Source organism: Boleophthalmus pectinirostris, unplaced genomic scaffold (assembly GCF_026225935.1).
Source record: "Boleophthalmus pectinirostris isolate CB_2022bp ecotype Guang Dong unplaced genomic scaffold, ASM2622593v1 HiC_scaffold_3, whole genome shotgun sequence".
Classification (NCBI taxonomy): domain Eukaryota; kingdom Metazoa; phylum Chordata; class Actinopteri; order Gobiiformes; family Gobiidae; genus Boleophthalmus; species Boleophthalmus pectinirostris.
This window is the reverse complement of record NW_026571299.1, coordinates 37,128,493-37,145,964: the sequence shown is the minus strand read 5'-3', so window position 1 is coordinate 37,145,964 and position 17,472 is coordinate 37,128,493. Positions and strand designations below refer to the sequence as shown.

General features: G+C 36.9%; 2 protein-coding genes across 3 annotated transcripts; both read right to left on the bottom strand.

The window, feature by feature from the left end:
* Positions 1-1,550: 1,550 nt before the first annotated feature.
* Positions 1,551-5,751, bottom strand: LOC110174837 (protein phosphatase 1 regulatory subunit 12B-like). 2 transcript variants are annotated; one of them, XM_020940950.2, is made up of 7 exons: positions 5,521-5,751; positions 3,295-3,311; positions 3,065-3,212; positions 2,677-2,778; positions 2,409-2,459; positions 2,289-2,339; positions 1,551-1,836 (listed from the first exon to the last, which is right to left on the bottom strand). In XM_020940950.2, exons 1-7 carry the CDS (start codon positions 5,620-5,622, stop codon positions 1,750-1,752), a joined length of 558 nt encoding a protein of 185 aa, XP_020796609.1. In that variant the 5' UTR covers positions 5,623-5,751; the 3' UTR covers positions 1,551-1,749. The 2 variants fall into 2 exon arrangements, with proteins under 2 accessions (XP_020796609.1, XP_055016785.1); XM_055160810.1 differs by having other exon boundaries at positions 2,289-2,334.
* Positions 5,752-6,350: 599 nt separating this feature from the next.
* LOC110174763 (immunoglobulin-like and fibronectin type III domain-containing protein 1) lies at positions 6,351-17,424 on the bottom strand. Its single transcript, XM_055160663.1, is given in 24 exon segments — positions 6,351-6,567; positions 6,650-6,976; positions 7,322-7,618; positions 7,971-8,163; positions 8,242-8,327; positions 8,473-8,781; positions 9,187-9,315; positions 9,383-9,510; positions 9,512-9,557; positions 10,442-10,741; positions 11,443-11,736; positions 11,823-11,964; positions 12,355-12,479; positions 12,547-12,798; positions 13,169-13,441; positions 13,510-13,672; positions 13,750-13,863; positions 14,312-14,507; positions 14,590-14,632; positions 14,712-14,738; positions 14,819-14,918; positions 15,006-15,145; positions 15,323-15,445; positions 17,303-17,424. Coding segments are annotated over 24 exon segments (3,843 nt in total). The 5' UTR covers positions 17,334-17,424; the 3' UTR covers positions 6,351-6,562.
* Positions 17,425-17,472: the final 48 nt, after the last annotated feature.

Genomic DNA, 17,472 nt, shown 5'->3' with positions numbered 1-17,472 from the left:
TTCACCTCATTTAAGTGTTTTAATAATACAATAATATTAGTGCAGTGTTGAGACCTTGCGTAGTGTCAAATATGAGATGATGGACTGCAGAAAGGGACGAGAAGAAGTGGTCACAGTACTGCTTTTATTTGCTTCAATGCACTGCAGTTGTCAATAAGCTTGAGCATGTACTGTATACAATAGTTGATGTAAATAGTAGCATGTTTTTAGGGAGACAATGAATCTATTGATGTGTGTTTGTGTTCTGTCACTTTTGATAATAAAATGACCTAAAAGTTTGTGGTGACTGCTGTTGAATAAGTGTGTGTCTGAAATGTAAACATTTGGATTTCAAATAAAGCAGGTTTGCTTTGTACCAAATGAGAGACTATTATCTAATGCTGTAATGCATGTCTGTCTGACTCTGCATTATGTCTTTTGGACTTGTATATACTGTATCCCAGACCCTGGCTCCTTTGTCTGTCTCAGTGTACCATAAGTGTTTACTTCAAGAATCATCTGCAAGATTGCTACTTTTGTTCAGCAATATAACTTGTGGTAGCTTTTTCTTTTTTTTTTTCCTCATTGTCTCAACTGATCTCTGAAGTTGTATTCTGTAATAGGACATGGCTAAATTTGAGAAATGTATTACCTTCATAATTCATATGACACATAATAGCATCAAAGTAGTTTTGATGTTTGATGACCCTCAGTGGTATTCGTAAAATAGTCATTTGAAGTTTAACTATAAAAAAAACTGGTTACTAGTAACTAGTCTAGTGTGACAGTAAACTGCCCTAATGGATATTACCATTAGGGTTTGTAGTGTTAATTGGTAATTGAATGTCAATTCCAATTAATTGCAGACCTCTGTTCAGTGAAGGGGACAACAGTCAATGTAGACAACAAAATCCCAGTCTTCCAGGGTACTGTTCTTTGAATTGCAGAACAGACCCAATCAGAGCTCCCTCACTGCAATACTGCCAAGTCTGTGTCACCATAAACCCCACTGTCCGTGTGCTCTCAGTGTTTATAAATCATGTTATTGTTGACTCACCCATAAATGTTCTTGTTTTGTCTTGTAGAAATGTGTTAATATTTGTGCCTTTTGTGAATTGCATGATTTATTTCAACACAAAGTAAATCTATGTTTTCTAGCAAAAAAAAAAAAAAGACCAAAACTAAATGTACAGTAGATAACTCAAGGACATTAGGACATTTATGTGTTGTTTAAATGTAATCACCATCGTTAAAAATAAACTGTTTATTATTTAAATATCTCTTTGCTGCTATGTAGACATCTTTAACCACTAGGTGGCAGCTTGCACAGGATGGGAAGGATCCATGCACGCTCAAAGGTTTGGAGATGACGCCCATGCTTTTGCAGAAATGGAAAAGCAGAAGTCATCTGATAAAATCTGATTGCAACCAATTATGTGTGCATTAGCTTTAGGCTATAATAGCCTCGACAGTTTTAACGTGCAGGAAGTGTAGAGCCACTAAGGTCACGTGGATGATACAGCCTCAGTTGTGGTACTCTTATTTAAGAGCAAATTGCAACGTTTGTGGTAAGTGACAGTGTTGTCTTTATTCGACAAATTGATTTGAATAAAAATCATAAATATATCAACAAGTGACAAAGAAAATATTCTATGGCATGCAGGCCTCTTCTAGCTGGGCCTAATGCACCTTTGGTGTTTCAGTACTTTAGCTATGTACAGAATAAATAGCATAGTTTTAAATATCTCAGATGGTATGGTACAATTAGTCTTATTTGGACAGTTTGGTGATGACTCTGATGAGGGCCCCGTTCTCATCCTTCAGTCTCTGGTTCTCCATCTTCAGGTCTGCTTTCACCTGAGCAGAAAAGCACCAACTCCAACCATTATCAATTACCCTCTTCACTTTGGCATGTGTATTAGTTCTTTGGTGTGTTTTACATTTGTGTTGTGTAGAATGACTATAAAATAGTTGATATGCGGTGTATACACTTTTTGTTCTTAATATTTACCATGCTTCTGTCAGTCTAGTGTCTAATGATGTAGACTTAACTCAATTTGTGACAATATACTTTTTTTTTTTTTTAAGCAAACCCGTACAGTACATGTGCTGTTATTTTGACTGGGCACAAGATACAGTGTGGCTCATTCACAGATGAACAACAGGTTTTTGTTGCATGCTCTTGGACAAAAGGGAAAGTTAAGTGTAAACAGAAAACAATGGAGAAAAATAGGAGCCAGGCACAGCAGTCACATTCTGCAGGGAGTCTAGCCCAACTTGTTATTGTTATATTATCCATGATTTCTTACCTTTAATTGTTCCTCTATATCTGATATTCTCTTTTTCAGGGCCCAACTTTCCTTTGATGAAGAAAAGAACATAAGTATAAAGATTTTCAATTTCAGAACATATTAATGGTGAGTTTATACCTTTTTCTCAGTTTCTAGCATGTTGGATCCACAAGCTCCTGGTCGCCCTTTCTGCAACAGTGGAAGGGTTTTATTGTGTTACCACAAACTTTTCTCATGGTCACATGTCACTGTCATCCAAAAATAAGTATCAATACTGTATAATTTAGCACAGGGGGAGATCAGTAGAGGCTTATTGCTCTAGCTTTTCATATTACATTTCTGATGGTGCTTTACTGATATTTGTGTGGAGATATTTTGACTTTTTATGTTTGTTCCCTGAGTTTACCTGTGCTCTCTGCAGCTGGTCCTGGATCACAGTCAGTTCCTGTTTACTCGTCTCCAGTCTGGATTTGAGCCTCTGATTGGTGGCCAGTGCTTTCTCATACATCTGTATCCCACACACAGTGAGTCATTAAATATATAGTATATACATTGTCATATATGGTCTATGTTTTACAAATAAGCTTAATTCTGTTACAGTTAGAAAATTAAATGAGAAATAACTCTAAAAAGAGGGAAGTTATTGAATGTGCTTGGGAAATTTAAGTTAAAGTTTCAGTACTGTGTAGCTGCTTTAACACTATATGATTATAATTTATTTTTATTTTTTTTTATGATTTAAGGTGGTTGTGCAACTAGTAAGCATTCAAATTCAGCTTTTTTTTGTATCAGACCTTTTTGTAGTCATTTATGGCAGCCTCTTCCTCTGCTTTCCTCCGTGCTGACAGTCTGTGCTCTCTTCTTAAGAAGTACGACTCAGCGTGGTTCACACCTGTGTCACTGGATGCACTGGGTGCATTACTGGTTCTTGCGGAGTTCAACCTGAAAATGCAAACCATCTGACCAATGTGAAACTACCAAAATCTAGTCTAATGTAAATTATTGGATTGATAAAACAACTTACCGTGAGAGTTTATCATTCTGTAAAAGAAAAAAGCACACATAAGTTTATTGTTATATAAACAATAAGTTTATATTACAGCACAGTAATAGTATTGTAATAGGATGGAACTAGCATAATAACCAGTCTAATTAAACACGTCTAATGGTGTCACTTACTTGTAGAAATAGGATATACATAACAAAAGTATTATAAAGCCTTTTACTAATCTAGTATATAGACTTAAGATTGGCAGATTATGTTATGATAGTATGTGATAGTATATGAGAGTTCTTGTCAAATTAACACGGTAAACATTTGTTAAATATATACATATACCTTTGTCAGTAAAGGCAGCTGATTTGGAGCAGAAATCTGACTTCGAAGGAAGAAATCTGACTATGTTTATAGCAAAAGGCAGTTATTAAATTATCAAAAATTGTGATGGATCAAGTTGAGGATTAAATTTTTTTGTCTTAAAATAACTCTAAATAAAAGTCTAAAGTGTATCAAGGAGAAATCTCACACGACAAATCATTTTTCAGTTTTCTTTTAGCAAACTTATTGTAGTCTGAAATACCAAGCCAAGTTAAAGACAGGGAGATGAACTGATCCTTTAAATACACAGACAAGTGCAGATAGCTCAACGCATCCAAATAAGGTCATAGCTCTGGCGGCAGCTGTAGATTTTGTCCATTATTGCCTGCTGAAGTTGGACAAGCTATGCAGTGCTTTCACTCTCGAGATCAAGAGCAAAGTAAAAAGCAATGCAATCCATCAAAGAAGTTAAAACAATTTAGTCTGAAGGATTCTCATTGCTTTTCAATGAGAAGTGTGTAGAATTTAAACCAATCTATGTAATGTCATATGGACTGCTGTCAGATTAATCAATTGTAGACATTGTTATTCAGTTGGAGTAATAAAATGATCGAAGTTTACCATGTGTCTTTATTGAAAGAAGTTAAATTGTCAGTTCGCAACTTATTCTAATTATTTGTACCAACCATCAAGCCAACTATCTAGCTATCTTATTTATTTTTTATGTGTCAAAATCATAATTTGCTCATCCTTCTTCCTCCTTCCACATAAATACATTTATGGTGAATTATAGATAGAAATGATCATCAATACATGGAAACGCCACAATGACAAATATGAATTGTGAACTTGTAAATAGTTGTGTTCCTTCTTTGTTGAAATCTACGTCCCTCTAGTTTTGTACCTCTCTGATGTCAACTTCCTCTGGCCTGTCTCTGGATACTTGGAAACCCTGACTGAATGTATATTAATGACTGCACTGTTTGGATTTGGCAAGCGCAATACCATAGTTGAAGACGTCACATATAAACAGTTGGATGCACTCCGTTCATTTGGCCCCATGTACTATTATGAGCGTCACTCAGCTGTCCCTGGTCTCCTGAGGAACTTGGAGTCTGTTGACCAGATATTCTCAAGTGGAAAATGTGAGTTTCCCCCAGGACTCACAAAAAGATAAACATCCATAAATACAAAGTCTTAGTTCCCACACAGAGCTCTGCCCCCTTCCTCGTGGTGTCATCCTATCTCTCTTTCTCTCCTCATCCTCACTTCCTGTCCAATTCTCCTGGACCGTACTTCATATAAACAGGGGATTATGCACCTAATACAGCCTGCATTCTTTAAATCCTGTTCAAGTTTGTTTTCCTTTCACTACAATTTAGTATCTGATTTTACGGTATTTACTTTTAGATAAAAATCAAGTAATTGTTAACATCATGACGCAACGACCACATGTGCAAGAAGTGTACATGTGTAGAGTTACTATTAGTTTTGCAACTACCAATATTAGGTAGAGACTGCAAACTTTACTACTTTAATATCACTCCACTGGCTACCAGCACTACTATGTGAAACATCCTGCACTACTGGAAAACCATTACTGGGGTGACTCCATATTTTAAAATAGTAAGTAATGTAAAAAATGTCCCTAAGGAAAAGAAACATAAGAACTATCACTGCTTCCTAACTTGAGTTACAATAACATTTGTATTACTTTGGGCTTTTGCTGCACAAGAGTCCCCTTTGACATAAGAAGTAAAAACAACTATGAAAACGTTATTATATTGTCCACTCTAACTCTAGAAGATTCTCATATGAAATATGATGTCACAGTGTCATATGTTTTGAGTTGAAAAAATCCACACAATCTTGTAAAACAGCATACTATGGGTAATTTGTCTTGAATGTTGGGGTGGTGAGACAGGCCCTTACCCTCAGGCTGTTAGAAGTGGCAGTGGCAGAAGCTGAAGAAGCGCCTAACAGCGTTTTTCTCACTCCCGTCTCTTCTTTATTGTTAGATAGAACTGTTGACATTGTTCCCAAACTGCTGGTCTAAACTGTCGTCCTTTTCTCACATAAGGTGGTGTAAAAAGTTGAAGATTAAATTGCTGGCTTCAGTGGACATGAGTGTAATCCAGCTGTATCCTGAGAGGTGATGTCCATGTGCATCAGATGAGAGTGAACCCAGCAGGACTGAGAGGGGCTGAGGGGAAAGAGAGAGGAGGCGGGCCATAGATGCAGTGTGTGTGTCTCTGTCTGTGTGCAGATATTCATTGCATTGTAGGAGCTGAATTCTGTATACAGTCAGTACATGGGAAGTTAGTACTTGGATTAAAGGCACAGTATGGGACAATGTAGGTTTAGGTTAGGATATAGATTATGTTTTGGCAGGTATCCATTATGGTTAAGGTTTGGATCAGTGTTCAGGAAGTGTATGTAATGTCCCCAAAAAGCATAGAAACTCAAATGTTTGTATGTGTGTGTTTGTGGACACATGGATTTGACACCAGCATTGTTTATCGGGGCTCTCAAAAGGCATTGTGTTAAAGCTAATGATATTATTTCCTTTATCAAAAGAGAAAAAATATGTTCTCTACTATATAGAGGTAAAAAAGCCCACTTCTTGCCACCATGTAGTTGGTTTCTGCCTAAAAGATAAATATTTTATCTTATAGTTATAGAATATGGCATTGTCAACATTGCTGTGAACTTTATTCAGTCTACCCAAGATTAGCTACCCCCATACTCATGTTATCTGTGTACTGTGAGCTTGTATGGGTAGAAAGGCGCCATCTACTGGCAGTAGATGTGGATTGCATTTATTTTTTAGGTGCTGTCTGGACAGATTTGTACGTGGATTAACATAAAGCAGACCCACAGGGGACCACATACACATTTTACTTTTGTGTTTTTGCTTTGAAAGTCCATAGTATTTTTTCTTGTTACACATCCTCTGCATTGTCTATTCATCTTCTCATTCTGTAAAGAAACACATTTTAATTATGTTTGTATACAGAAAATGAGACTTTCAAAACTTAAACATTAAACCGCATCACTATACCTCTGATGTTCAGTGTCATGGCACTCTCAGCCACCCCTAGTTTGTTCTCCAAGACCACTTTGTACTCCCCGCAGTCCTTGTCCCCCACCCTTAGGATGAGCAGAGAGCAGACCCCACATACGTTGGTGATGTGGTAGTTTGTGTTGGTGTTGAGGTTCACATTGTTCCTGTACCAGGTCACTCTTGGAGTGGGGTTTCCCTTTACTGCACAGCTCATGCAGCACTCGTATCCCTGTGGAGCTGTGCGCATCTTTAACGGGACAATGATCGAGGGGGGACACTGAAGATCCAGAGGTACTGGCTCTGGCATTTTCACTGTCAGCTTCTCTGTTGGTCAGAAAAAATATGAAACTTGAAGTACTGTGAAACAATCTAAATAGTTCCCAATACAAATATCTACACATACTATTCACATTGTACTGGAAGATGAGGAAAAGACCTGGATCTGTCATGCAATAGTTAAAATATAATTCCAGTTTCAATTTGAGAATGTTTTAAGGCAAGTAAAAAAAACAATTACATTAAAACACACAGACCTACTTGATTCACTTTCTTACTAATAAATACAGTCAATCTGAATTTAATGTTATAGTGTTATGTATAAGCTTTTTTCACCAAATATGGATAGTAGGCTAGTATTACTTAATAAACATTTACATTTTTTATACTAACCTTTTTCTTTTTTGGTCTGAAATGGCGGGGCTTTACAGGGCATTGAAAGTCCCATGTCATTTTTTGCAAACACCCTGAAGTTGTACTCTCTTCCAGGTAGAATGTTGATCACTGTGAACCTGTTGTTGTAGAGGTTGTCAGCCTCAGTCCTCCATGTGCGTTTGAACGAGTCTCTCTTGGATATCATGTAGTGCAGTCGGTCATCTCTCTTCTCGTCCGGAGAGGGAGTCCAGCACAGGGTCACAGTGCCGGGGGTGTTCTGAACCAGCTCCACTGCATCTGGAGGCTTTGGCTCGTCTAGGAACCAGAGAGATATTTGTTGAATTGAATTATATATATAAATATATATGTGTGTGTATATATATATATATATATATATATATATATATATATATATATATATATATATATATATATATATATATATATATATATATATATAAACCGCACTAGACCACTAAACCACACTAAACCACAAACTCTTTTTTGAGAAAGTTTGCACTGACATTTTTATACAGTACTAGAAAGAGTTGTAGGCCTGTCATTTTGAATTGCTCTTTCTGTTTCGAAAGTAAAGATTGTGTTCAGTTTATTCCAGTATTCATAATAGTGTTACTAGCATACAGTGCCATTTTAATGAGCTACTGACCTGTTACTCGAACTTCCACATTGATGCTTTCCTGTCCCACTATGTTCCTGACGGTGATCGTGTAGATGCCAGAGTCTGTCCGCTCTGAGGTTGGAATCAGCAGCTGAGAGCCTTTGTCTGAGTTTGTAACAGTCACATGTTTACCCAGTGGCAGGCCATCTTTGAGCCAGGTGATCTCTGGCAGAGGAGAGGCCTGGTATACAAAAAAAAACAGTACTCTGAATGTTTATATATTTTTCAGTTTACTGTATATTTTATACAGGGTAAGTACCTCAAAGCCGATGTTGAGCCGGACAGTATATCCAAGTCGCACCACCATAAAAGTCTTCATGTTACGGTCAGTGAACTTTGGTCTTACTGTGAAAAAAACGTAAAAGCACATTGGTGATAGTTTTTCTTCTGAGTTTGTGTTTGTGTGAAACTGGTTAAAACTTGAATATGTGTTGAAATGTCCTTGTGATGGTTTGCAGATGTTTTGGGTCAGATTGTAGTGTCTCTTTACCAGCAGGTGGCATGGCAATGAAGTAGTTGTCGAAGCCCTGAGGTTCTCCATCACCTCCATAATTAGTGGCAATTACTCTGATCCAGTATGAGGCCATTGCCTTCAAGCCAAGCACTGTGTAAGAAGTTAGAGTAATTGGGGTGCTATTACATCGGGTCCAGTCAAGGCTTTCTATTGGTCTGATTTCCACATAATACCCCAAGGCTTCATCTTGCACCTCTTTGATTTCTTTTGGTTTGGTCCAGGCCAGAGAGAAGGTTGTGTAGCTGGACGAGGTTAGTTTTAGGTCGGTTACTTTGCCTGGTGGTTCTGAAATAAAAATAAAGAACTGGTTATTTTCATGCATTGAGAAGACATATTTAAACTTAAAGGTGCTTCGTGTAAATTTTCTAGTGGAGAGCTACCACCTGCATGATTCAGTGTTTTTACTTTGCTTGTCTTCCGCAGTAAACTTATATATCATGCATTCATTAGAGTACTAGTGTTTTTATTGCCAAAACTACCCTGACAAACATGCATTTTTGCTTTGACCGGACTTGCCTCTTCATAGATCTTACCTGTAACTTTGCCTGGTGGTGTCACTTGTTTGTGTCATTGGAACTGTATAAGTGCAATGCCATGCTATCGAATATTCAAGGCTAAGTAATCTCCATGGAGAGAAGCAGGTGGCACACCCTCTGCCAGAAAAGTTACATAAAGCACCTTTGAACTTACTCATAGGGTCTCTTGCGTACACTGTCTCACATGGGATACTTGGATCTCCAGGCCCAGACAGGTTGATGGCAGAGACCCTAAATTCATATGCAGCTCCCTCGATGACATCTTTGACTGAGAACTTTGTATCTATTAAAACAATAATGTATTACAATGATCATACACTTTGACTTTCATTGTCTTTTTTTAAATGTACCTGTAATTGGCCCTCCCTGGTTCACAAGGCTCCAGTAGTTGGTGCCCTTCTTTTTCTTTTCCAGATTGTATCCCACTATTTTGGTTCCTCCAGTGTCACAAGGAGGACACCAGGTTAGATTAATGCAGTTTAAAAGCACTGACCACTTTAGGCGCTGATGGTGCACCAGGGTAACCTATAGCAACAAGAATATTAGCAACATACAGTATTTATTGCAGAATTTTGTACTTGCTGATGAGAAAGTACAGTACTTACTATGCACTATGCACATTCGATTTAGATGTGTAACTTATGATCTTTTATATTATTTGAACGTTATTTTCTGTTACAAGTAAGACTTTTGCATATCCTTCATCATTTTACCTTTCCTTAAGCTTAAGATTCACAATTTGGTTATACTGATCTGCATTTTATATTTAGGATACTATTACAAAATGTAGCTAAATTTTCTTGTCTTTTTTGGGTAAATAAATAAATAAATAATAAATACTATATCCTGTTATCATTCAATACATGACAGATGGAACAGATGGTCATTTTTGGTGGTGCAAGTGAGACATTTTTTTTTTTTTTTGCAATATGGTGAGATTTGAGCTGTAGAAGTTTCTATGATAAACATATTATAGATCCACACTAATTACTTGTGCTGCATCCTGCTATTTATTTATTGCAAGTAATTTTTTTTAACAATATTATACATTTATAATCATTTTTGGGATAATTCTGCTTTAGGTTTTGGTTTCGATATTATCAATTATCATCTATATTTACTTCAGCAATATATATAGATCTTCAAAATCTGTTACTGTGACAGGCCTACTCCTAAATATGTTAAATTTTGCATTTATTTGGCTTCAGGTGGCCTTCTTGGTGAACCTTTTAGCTCTATTTAACTTGGCTTGGGACTAGCACAAAACGTGACACTTTTACTTTCAATATTTATCCTGATTACAGTTTAATTTGCATCCAATGTTTTTGCTATAAATATGACTGTTGGTTGCTAAATTAAGCATTGCAATACAAACACAGCTAATTAGACACATTAACTTAATTACTCACGTAGAACACCAGCTGCTATGTCCTCCGTCTGCAGGTAATCACTTATGCCTTCTGCGTTCTTGGCTCGGATACGGTAACAATACCTCCTTCCTGGATCCACGTCAGAATCCTTGTAACTTGGATTGTCGCCAGGAAACTCGCCCAGATTAGTCCATTTATTGCGTCCTATTTGTTGACGCTCAATCATGTAGCTTATGATGGGACAGCCCCCGTTGTCCTTTGGTGGCTTCCATTTAAATTCGACAGATGTTACAGCACTTTCCATAATGTCGACAGGCCCCTGAGGTGGGGTTGGCTTATCTGGAAGAACAAGGCATAATCAGCTGGAGCTTGCTAGTGGAATGTGAAAATGTATTATACCAAAAGGAATGGCTAGTTTTTTTTTTACAATAACTGTTGATAACTGACCATGTTAGGTCACAGTATAATTTTTGAAACAAGAATAAATATAGGCTTATAACTTTAAAGGTGCACTCTGTAACTTTTCAGGTGATGGTCTGTCACCTGCTTGTCTCTATGGGGATGTTATTGCTTTGGCTAGAATATTCGCCAGTGTGGCATTGCACTTATCGACCTTGTAGCAAGTGCTGCCACTACGCCAAGTTACAGATCAGATCTATGGAGAGAGGACACTTCGAAGTAAGACTGCATGTTTTTCAAGATATCTTTTAACATTTAAAACAACTGTATTTTAAAAATTCAAGACAGCTAAGTTTTGCCATACTTCAAATTCAGAAGCTTCAAGGCAAAGCAGTAACATCTGCATGGAGACAAACAGGTGCTGAACCCTGAACCAGAAAAGTAGAACCTGATAAGTGCTTTTATAGCTGTCTGTTTATGCCACATCAACTCAATTTTAAAGTTCAATTTCAAAGCTGCCCACCAGTAGGAGCAAGGGTAGTGTTTTAGACAATGTGAATAAAAGTAAATGAAGAATTTCTAAAATCTTCGGTCATGGTGTTAATAATCAGAAATAACCGTAAAATTGTGATGATACCTACCTAAAACTATGAGTCTTGAGGTTGCTTCAAAAGTCCCATACTCATTTTTCAGTCTGATTTTCACCTCTCCGCTGTCTTTTCGTTGGCACTTTGTAAGACGCAGTTGGCTCTCCGTGTCGGATGTTTCAATCTTCACATTGAGGCCTGGCAAAAGCTCATCATCCTCCTTGAACCACTGGACGGTCATAGGAGCCCCGCCAGAAAAAGGCAGTTTCCATTTTGCAGTTTCTCCTGCCTTTATTATAACAGGTTGGGAGAATTTGCCTAAAGCGTCCAAGTCAATCTTTGGTGGATCTATAAGTGATAAGAACAAAAGATGAATTAAGTTTGCAATCATAACAAATATAATAAGATTTATAAGAAAGCTTTTTTGTCGGGACCTTCAATAGTGAGTGTGGCCTCTGATTTTCGGCCCTCGGCTTCAAAGCGATACACAGCAGCGTCCTCTTTACTACAGCAGTTTATAATCAGCCTATGAAATGCTCCATCTTTAATAATTGTTACTCCATCCTCTTCAGTTAGCTAGAAAAAAAGAAAAAAAATCATCAGTCAGTGAAGTAAATAGCTTTGGGGTTGCACCAATTAATCATGATGACTGTAACTGTTCGACTACTATAATAATTGCTGTTTATTTTAATCATCTTTAATTGTTAATATAAACAGACTCTTAACACATGCCACTTGCAATCACACTTTTATTTGAGCTGCCCTTAAATAAAAGGAATCAGAAATATTTGTTTGACTAATCAAAAAATGATCCCTGACTTGTCCATTTCAAATCTAATTGTTAGTTACAGTCCTAAAGAGTTATGTAATGGATCCAGTGTGTACTTAGTAAAGAAAAAGTTAAATCTTCTAGCAATTAGCCAACCCTTAAAATGAAGTTTCCTGTGTTACAAATGTGGTTCTTACCAGTTTACCATTTTTGTACCACTTCCCCACAGCTGTATCACTGCTCAGTTTACAGGAAAACTCCACTCTTTCTCCAACATTAGCTTTTGTATCGGACAATCCACTGACAAACTGAACACTTCTATCTGCAACACAAATTCAATAGATTATTTCAATATATTAGCTCAGTTATCATGTGACTTAGTTAATGACCTATTGTTGTGTCTGGAATCAGCGGGCCATTTGTCGGCTTCTTCTTTGCCCCGTCGTCGTCGCCAGTTTTTCCTCCAGATCCATCGTCACCGTCACCTGTCCCCACATCTCCTCCATCTTTTCCATCTTTTCCGTCTTTCCCGTCTTTCCCATCTCCGCCTGTGTCCGTATCTTTTTTCTGTAACCCGGATGAATTAGACAGATCCTCTCCTGATTTGTCCCCCTTTTTGCCTTTTCCAGCATTTGGATCAGCTGTAAAAAATAGTAATAATGTGAAAAATAGTTGGTTTGTTGGAGTGTTTGTTAGCAGAAATAAATACACTTGGTTAAGTTAGGTTTGTACAATATGTAAATTTTAAAATAAAATAAAAAATAAATAAATACAAATAAATATTAAAATAAAAATTTTAAATTTAAAAATAAATAAAGTACATTTTTGATTACAGAGATTATATTATGATTATACTATATTTATCTTAAACTTTAGCTTTAGGTAGAACTCAGATTGGTTCAGTGTATTTTTAAATATTTTGGACATGGCATTTGGTAGCATTTAAGGCAGTTGAAATACAATTTTTCTATTGACATTTTGCTCCTGAATTTAAAATAAAAAATGCCCCACCTTCAACTGTGAGAGATGCTTTACTTGATATTATCCCAGCGATTGCATAGTAAGTCCCAGTATCTTTAATTTCACAGTTTTTCACTTTGAGCGTGTGAGTTAGCATGTCTTCTGACACGGTGATCTCATATTTTTCCTCATTGTCAAGTGAACCCTTCTCTGTGGACCATGTGATTCTATTTAGGGGTGTGGACAGGACACACTGAAAGACTGCATCCTCATTTTCAATTGCCTTCACGTCTTTGAGCTGGGCTGCAAACTCCACAGCAGGCACTACACACAAGAGCAAATATTTGTTTTAATTTTCAACTTTTTTGTCAGCGTGTAGAGCAGGATTTTACCTTTAAAGTCAGTTGTAAGGACATTTGCATCTTCTACATCGAGCTGATAGAAACCTGCATCTTCTGGCTTCAAATCTTTGATGCTGAAAACATACTTTGTCCCATTTTTCTTCAAACAATGCTTTGCGTTTTCATCATCGCTGTATGGGATCAGAACTCCATCCTTTGGAGACAAGATACCCATTGGTTTTCATAATATATTCGTGTTCTCGTTATTGCTTTTGGAGTGTGTGATCTCACCTTATATAAGTTAATTGCACTGTTGGGATCCCACAGCTTCATATCGACGCTAAATTCAGCTTTCCCGTTGGGTTTCACTTCAATTTGTTTGACCTCATCCAGTGCCTCCACAACCTACAAACATTATTATTGTACTGTTGCTTTCTTTGCAAATGAGCTGTGAAATTGGATACATTTTCTTATGATAATACAGTTTTATAATGCTTTAGAATGCTTATTAATATGGGTGTTTGACAGAAAAGGGTTATAAGATAATCAGATAATGATTTTCAATTACCACAGAAAAAAAAAATGCATGTATTTGTAATTTATTATCTGAAACTGACCCATTCTTCAACAAGTCAGAGTCTTGATGAGGAGTACCTAGCTGAAGGATTAGCTTTTTGTATGCATTTTGGTTGATTGAAATAAGCGTGCTCAAGGAAACCCAGGGAAACATGTAATGCTATCAGCCAAGAGTGCCAGCCAAATTCACCTATACTGTACATCCAAGCTGCGTACACAAGCACACAATATTTTGTCAGCTTTTGTTTTCTTCTTTTAAACCTGCATTGCACAGTACCTTGGCCTGCTCATCCTCTCTTTCCTTTTTCAGTTGTTTGAGCCTCTTGAGCATCCAGCGGAAGTCAGTGACACCAAAGTCAAAGCAGATTTTCTCATAGTCTTTCTTTGGTGCACAGAGGAGCAGCTCCAGAAGCTTCGGATCAATCTCACCCTCTTTTGGTGGTGGGGGCTGTTTCTTCCTGGTTTTAACCACTCTGACAAAATGAAAGCAGAATTATTGAGCACAAAGGGCTTTATAATGGCACACACCTTGGTGGGAAAAATCTGTTGTCTTACGTTTTCTTTAGCATTGAACGGAAATCATTTGGTCCTTGATCATCTGAAAATAAATAGCATTTTAAATAGTTTATGATGCAACAGTTAACATGCTATTATCATATTATTATCGTGTCCCATACCATTGTCCCCCTTTTTCTTGGCTTTAACTGTAAAGATGAAAATATCAAGCTTTGAAAATAATAATAATAACACATCTGATATATGGACTATGTGGCTTATGGGTTACCTGGGATTATATTTAGAATGGCAGTACTGATGGCTTCCCCAAATTGATTGGTGACAGTGCATTTGTATGTGTCACTTTGCTCAGGCTGTACATCTGCTATCTAAATAAATATATGAAATATGTTTCATAAGTAAACTAATATACTGATAAAAAAATAGAGAGAGAGAGTATTCGTTGTCATTTTCACCTCTAGAATATACTCCTTAGATCTTTCATCCAATCTGGTTTTGTACTTCTCTGGATCATTCATCTCACATTTGTTTCTTGTCCAGGTGACTGTTGGCGCTGGTACTCCACAAACCATCGCTTTAAAAATGGCCTTTTTTCCTACAACCCAAAACACACACAAAAAAACAAGAACTTATTTGTTAAAGAAATCAGTCTGCAAACATGTTTTCAAACTTACCATAACAAATAATGTCCAAATAATTTCCTTTGTGTCAATAAAGTTTGTAAGTCTAAGTTGTCTAAGTCTATACCATCGTTATCAGCATCTCGTCTTACCTTGCTGTATGGTTAGAGGCGTGGGTTTTTTAGTGAAGTCTGGAGTTGTCTTTCCTATGGGGACTATCTCAACAAACTGTGTAACCACCACCCCAGGCACCTTGGATCTCTTCTTTATAGCCACTGTGAAGAAAATATGCATAGAAAAAATATTGAATGTTAGTTCAAGGATTGTTATTTAAATACTGTTATTAGTTTGCTTTTGTAGGACACATATCTTTCCCTAAAACAATGATACTGAATGAACAGTGGCAGGAGTTTAGTGACTGTATTGAAATTACTGTAAATGAGTGTTGCTCATTTACAGTAATTTCTGTGCTTTGTAAAAGAAGTAAGCACTTCTAGTTGAACATTAGTACAATGTTAAATCTGTCTTTTAAAGAAAACCTGATGCATTAACTATTGAAATTATATTAATTCTGTTGATTTAAAACAGCAGTCTGTCTTTTCTATGAAATGTGTCCAATCAAAGCACTATACTTCTACTGTAGTGCAACGACCACAGATGTGTTGCAGTTGCATGAAAATCCACCAGGGGCCGACATTTCCTTGTAGATTTGTAGTCTCACAGCCACACCACACGGCTTTATTTATAGACCAAGCTACAATGGTCTTGCACCTAGTGGTTAATGCTTAAATTCTCTAAAGATATTTATATTTCACCATTATTAACAGCAGCAATGACAATGACACACACTTCCAGGGACCACTGACAGATCTGACGCAGACATGTTTGGGTGCAAGTTCATACGGCACCTGTTGAAATGGCAGATCACAGCTGCCCATCTGTCGGTCACTTAGCTGTGCCTTGCATTTGCCTTGCATAGTGACTAAGGCTTGGTTCATGCTCTGACTTTGTGGTGTTAATATAGAAAGGGCAAATTACTCTTGTTGAGATTCAGCCAGAGTACGTGAGCTATGATGCCTATGGTGTCTGTCTATCATAGGGCATTATTCAATTCATGTGATGAAAAACAATAAAAGTATTTTCAAGGATCGTATATTAAAAATGGTACTCTGCTCTAATCAGTAAAGGCTTTGCAACTTTTTATTGTAAAATAGATTGCATTTAAAACAATGTATGGAGAGGAAATGGTGGGGTGTCTGGCTCTGTTCTGTAATTTATAGAATATTAATGGAATCTGGGTCCCAGCAATAAACATTTTAAAAATGGACTGAATTTAGGACTATTATGTCATCCTTTTTGTATTGAGTTATATAACAACATAAGCATATTCATGAAAGTAAACTAAAGAGGGTCGTCAGTTCAATGTTTATTTGTTGTGAGAAAGATGCAATGCCCTGATAGTTTTGAATTTTGTTTGCTTGTTAAGATTAAATTTATGAAGTTACCTTTCATCTATAGTGAGTCTTTGAGTGTTTGTTCAAAGATAGGGACTTGATGACTTTAGGTAGCAGTTATTTCATTATGAGGGCATACTTATATAATGTGCTGAGATAAATATTGTTTTGAGCCTGACCTTTTTATTATACTTAGTAATGCAGCATCAGTTATTCCCTCTGTTACTCTTCTGCAGCCACTCCACAAGTTGAAGAAGAGGTTTAATATGTGCATAAAGAGTGTATGTATGATTTCTCTGGGGATGGCTGGGCTCTTTTCTAAATGCAGAGAATATTCTTGTAACCTTGTTCCTGAAGGATGATTCACACCTAATCCATGTGTGGGGAGACAGTCAGGTGTTAGCTTGTGCATACCAATCGCTGCTAAAATACTGCAGCTTTTGGACCAGGTAGACCTCAGGACACCTTTAAGACTAATGTGTACCTTTGTGCAAAACTGATAGCACTTTCATAAACCATCATGAGCCCCAAAGTGCTTAGAAATAAAACTGTATGGATGTGGAAGTATGTGCCCATAGAGAGGAGTTACATATGTTGTAGCTGTCTGATTCTAATGGATAGTCAATACCATTTTAGTGTCTAGTAAAAGGCCAAACATACAATAAATGAAAGATTTACCTGGGGCTGGAGCATCCTGTTTTGAACTCATGTTTTTATCAGTTGAGTGTCACCAGAGGGTGGAAAATATTCTCTCCTTACTATGTAAAAATAAGAAAAAAAATGTTAGTTAAACTAATAAATAGTATATGTAGTAATTGTGGAATATGATTAAAGAAGTATGAATTCAA

Bases quoted from the DNA above. Each gene is read 5' to 3' on its own strand.
- LOC110174837 (XM_020940950.2), bottom strand. From the start codon at position 5,622: ATGTCAACAGTTCTATCTAACAATAAAGAAGAGACGGGAGTGAGAAAA. The intron at 2,340-2,408 runs GTATAAACTCAC...TCTTCATCAAAG, and splicing joins TGCTAGAAACTGAGAAAAAG to GAAAGTTGGGCCCTGAAAAA. The intron at 1,837-2,288 runs GTAAGAAATCAT...TTTTCTGCTCAG, and splicing joins ATATAGAGGAACAATTAAAG to GTGAAAGCAGACCTGAAGAT.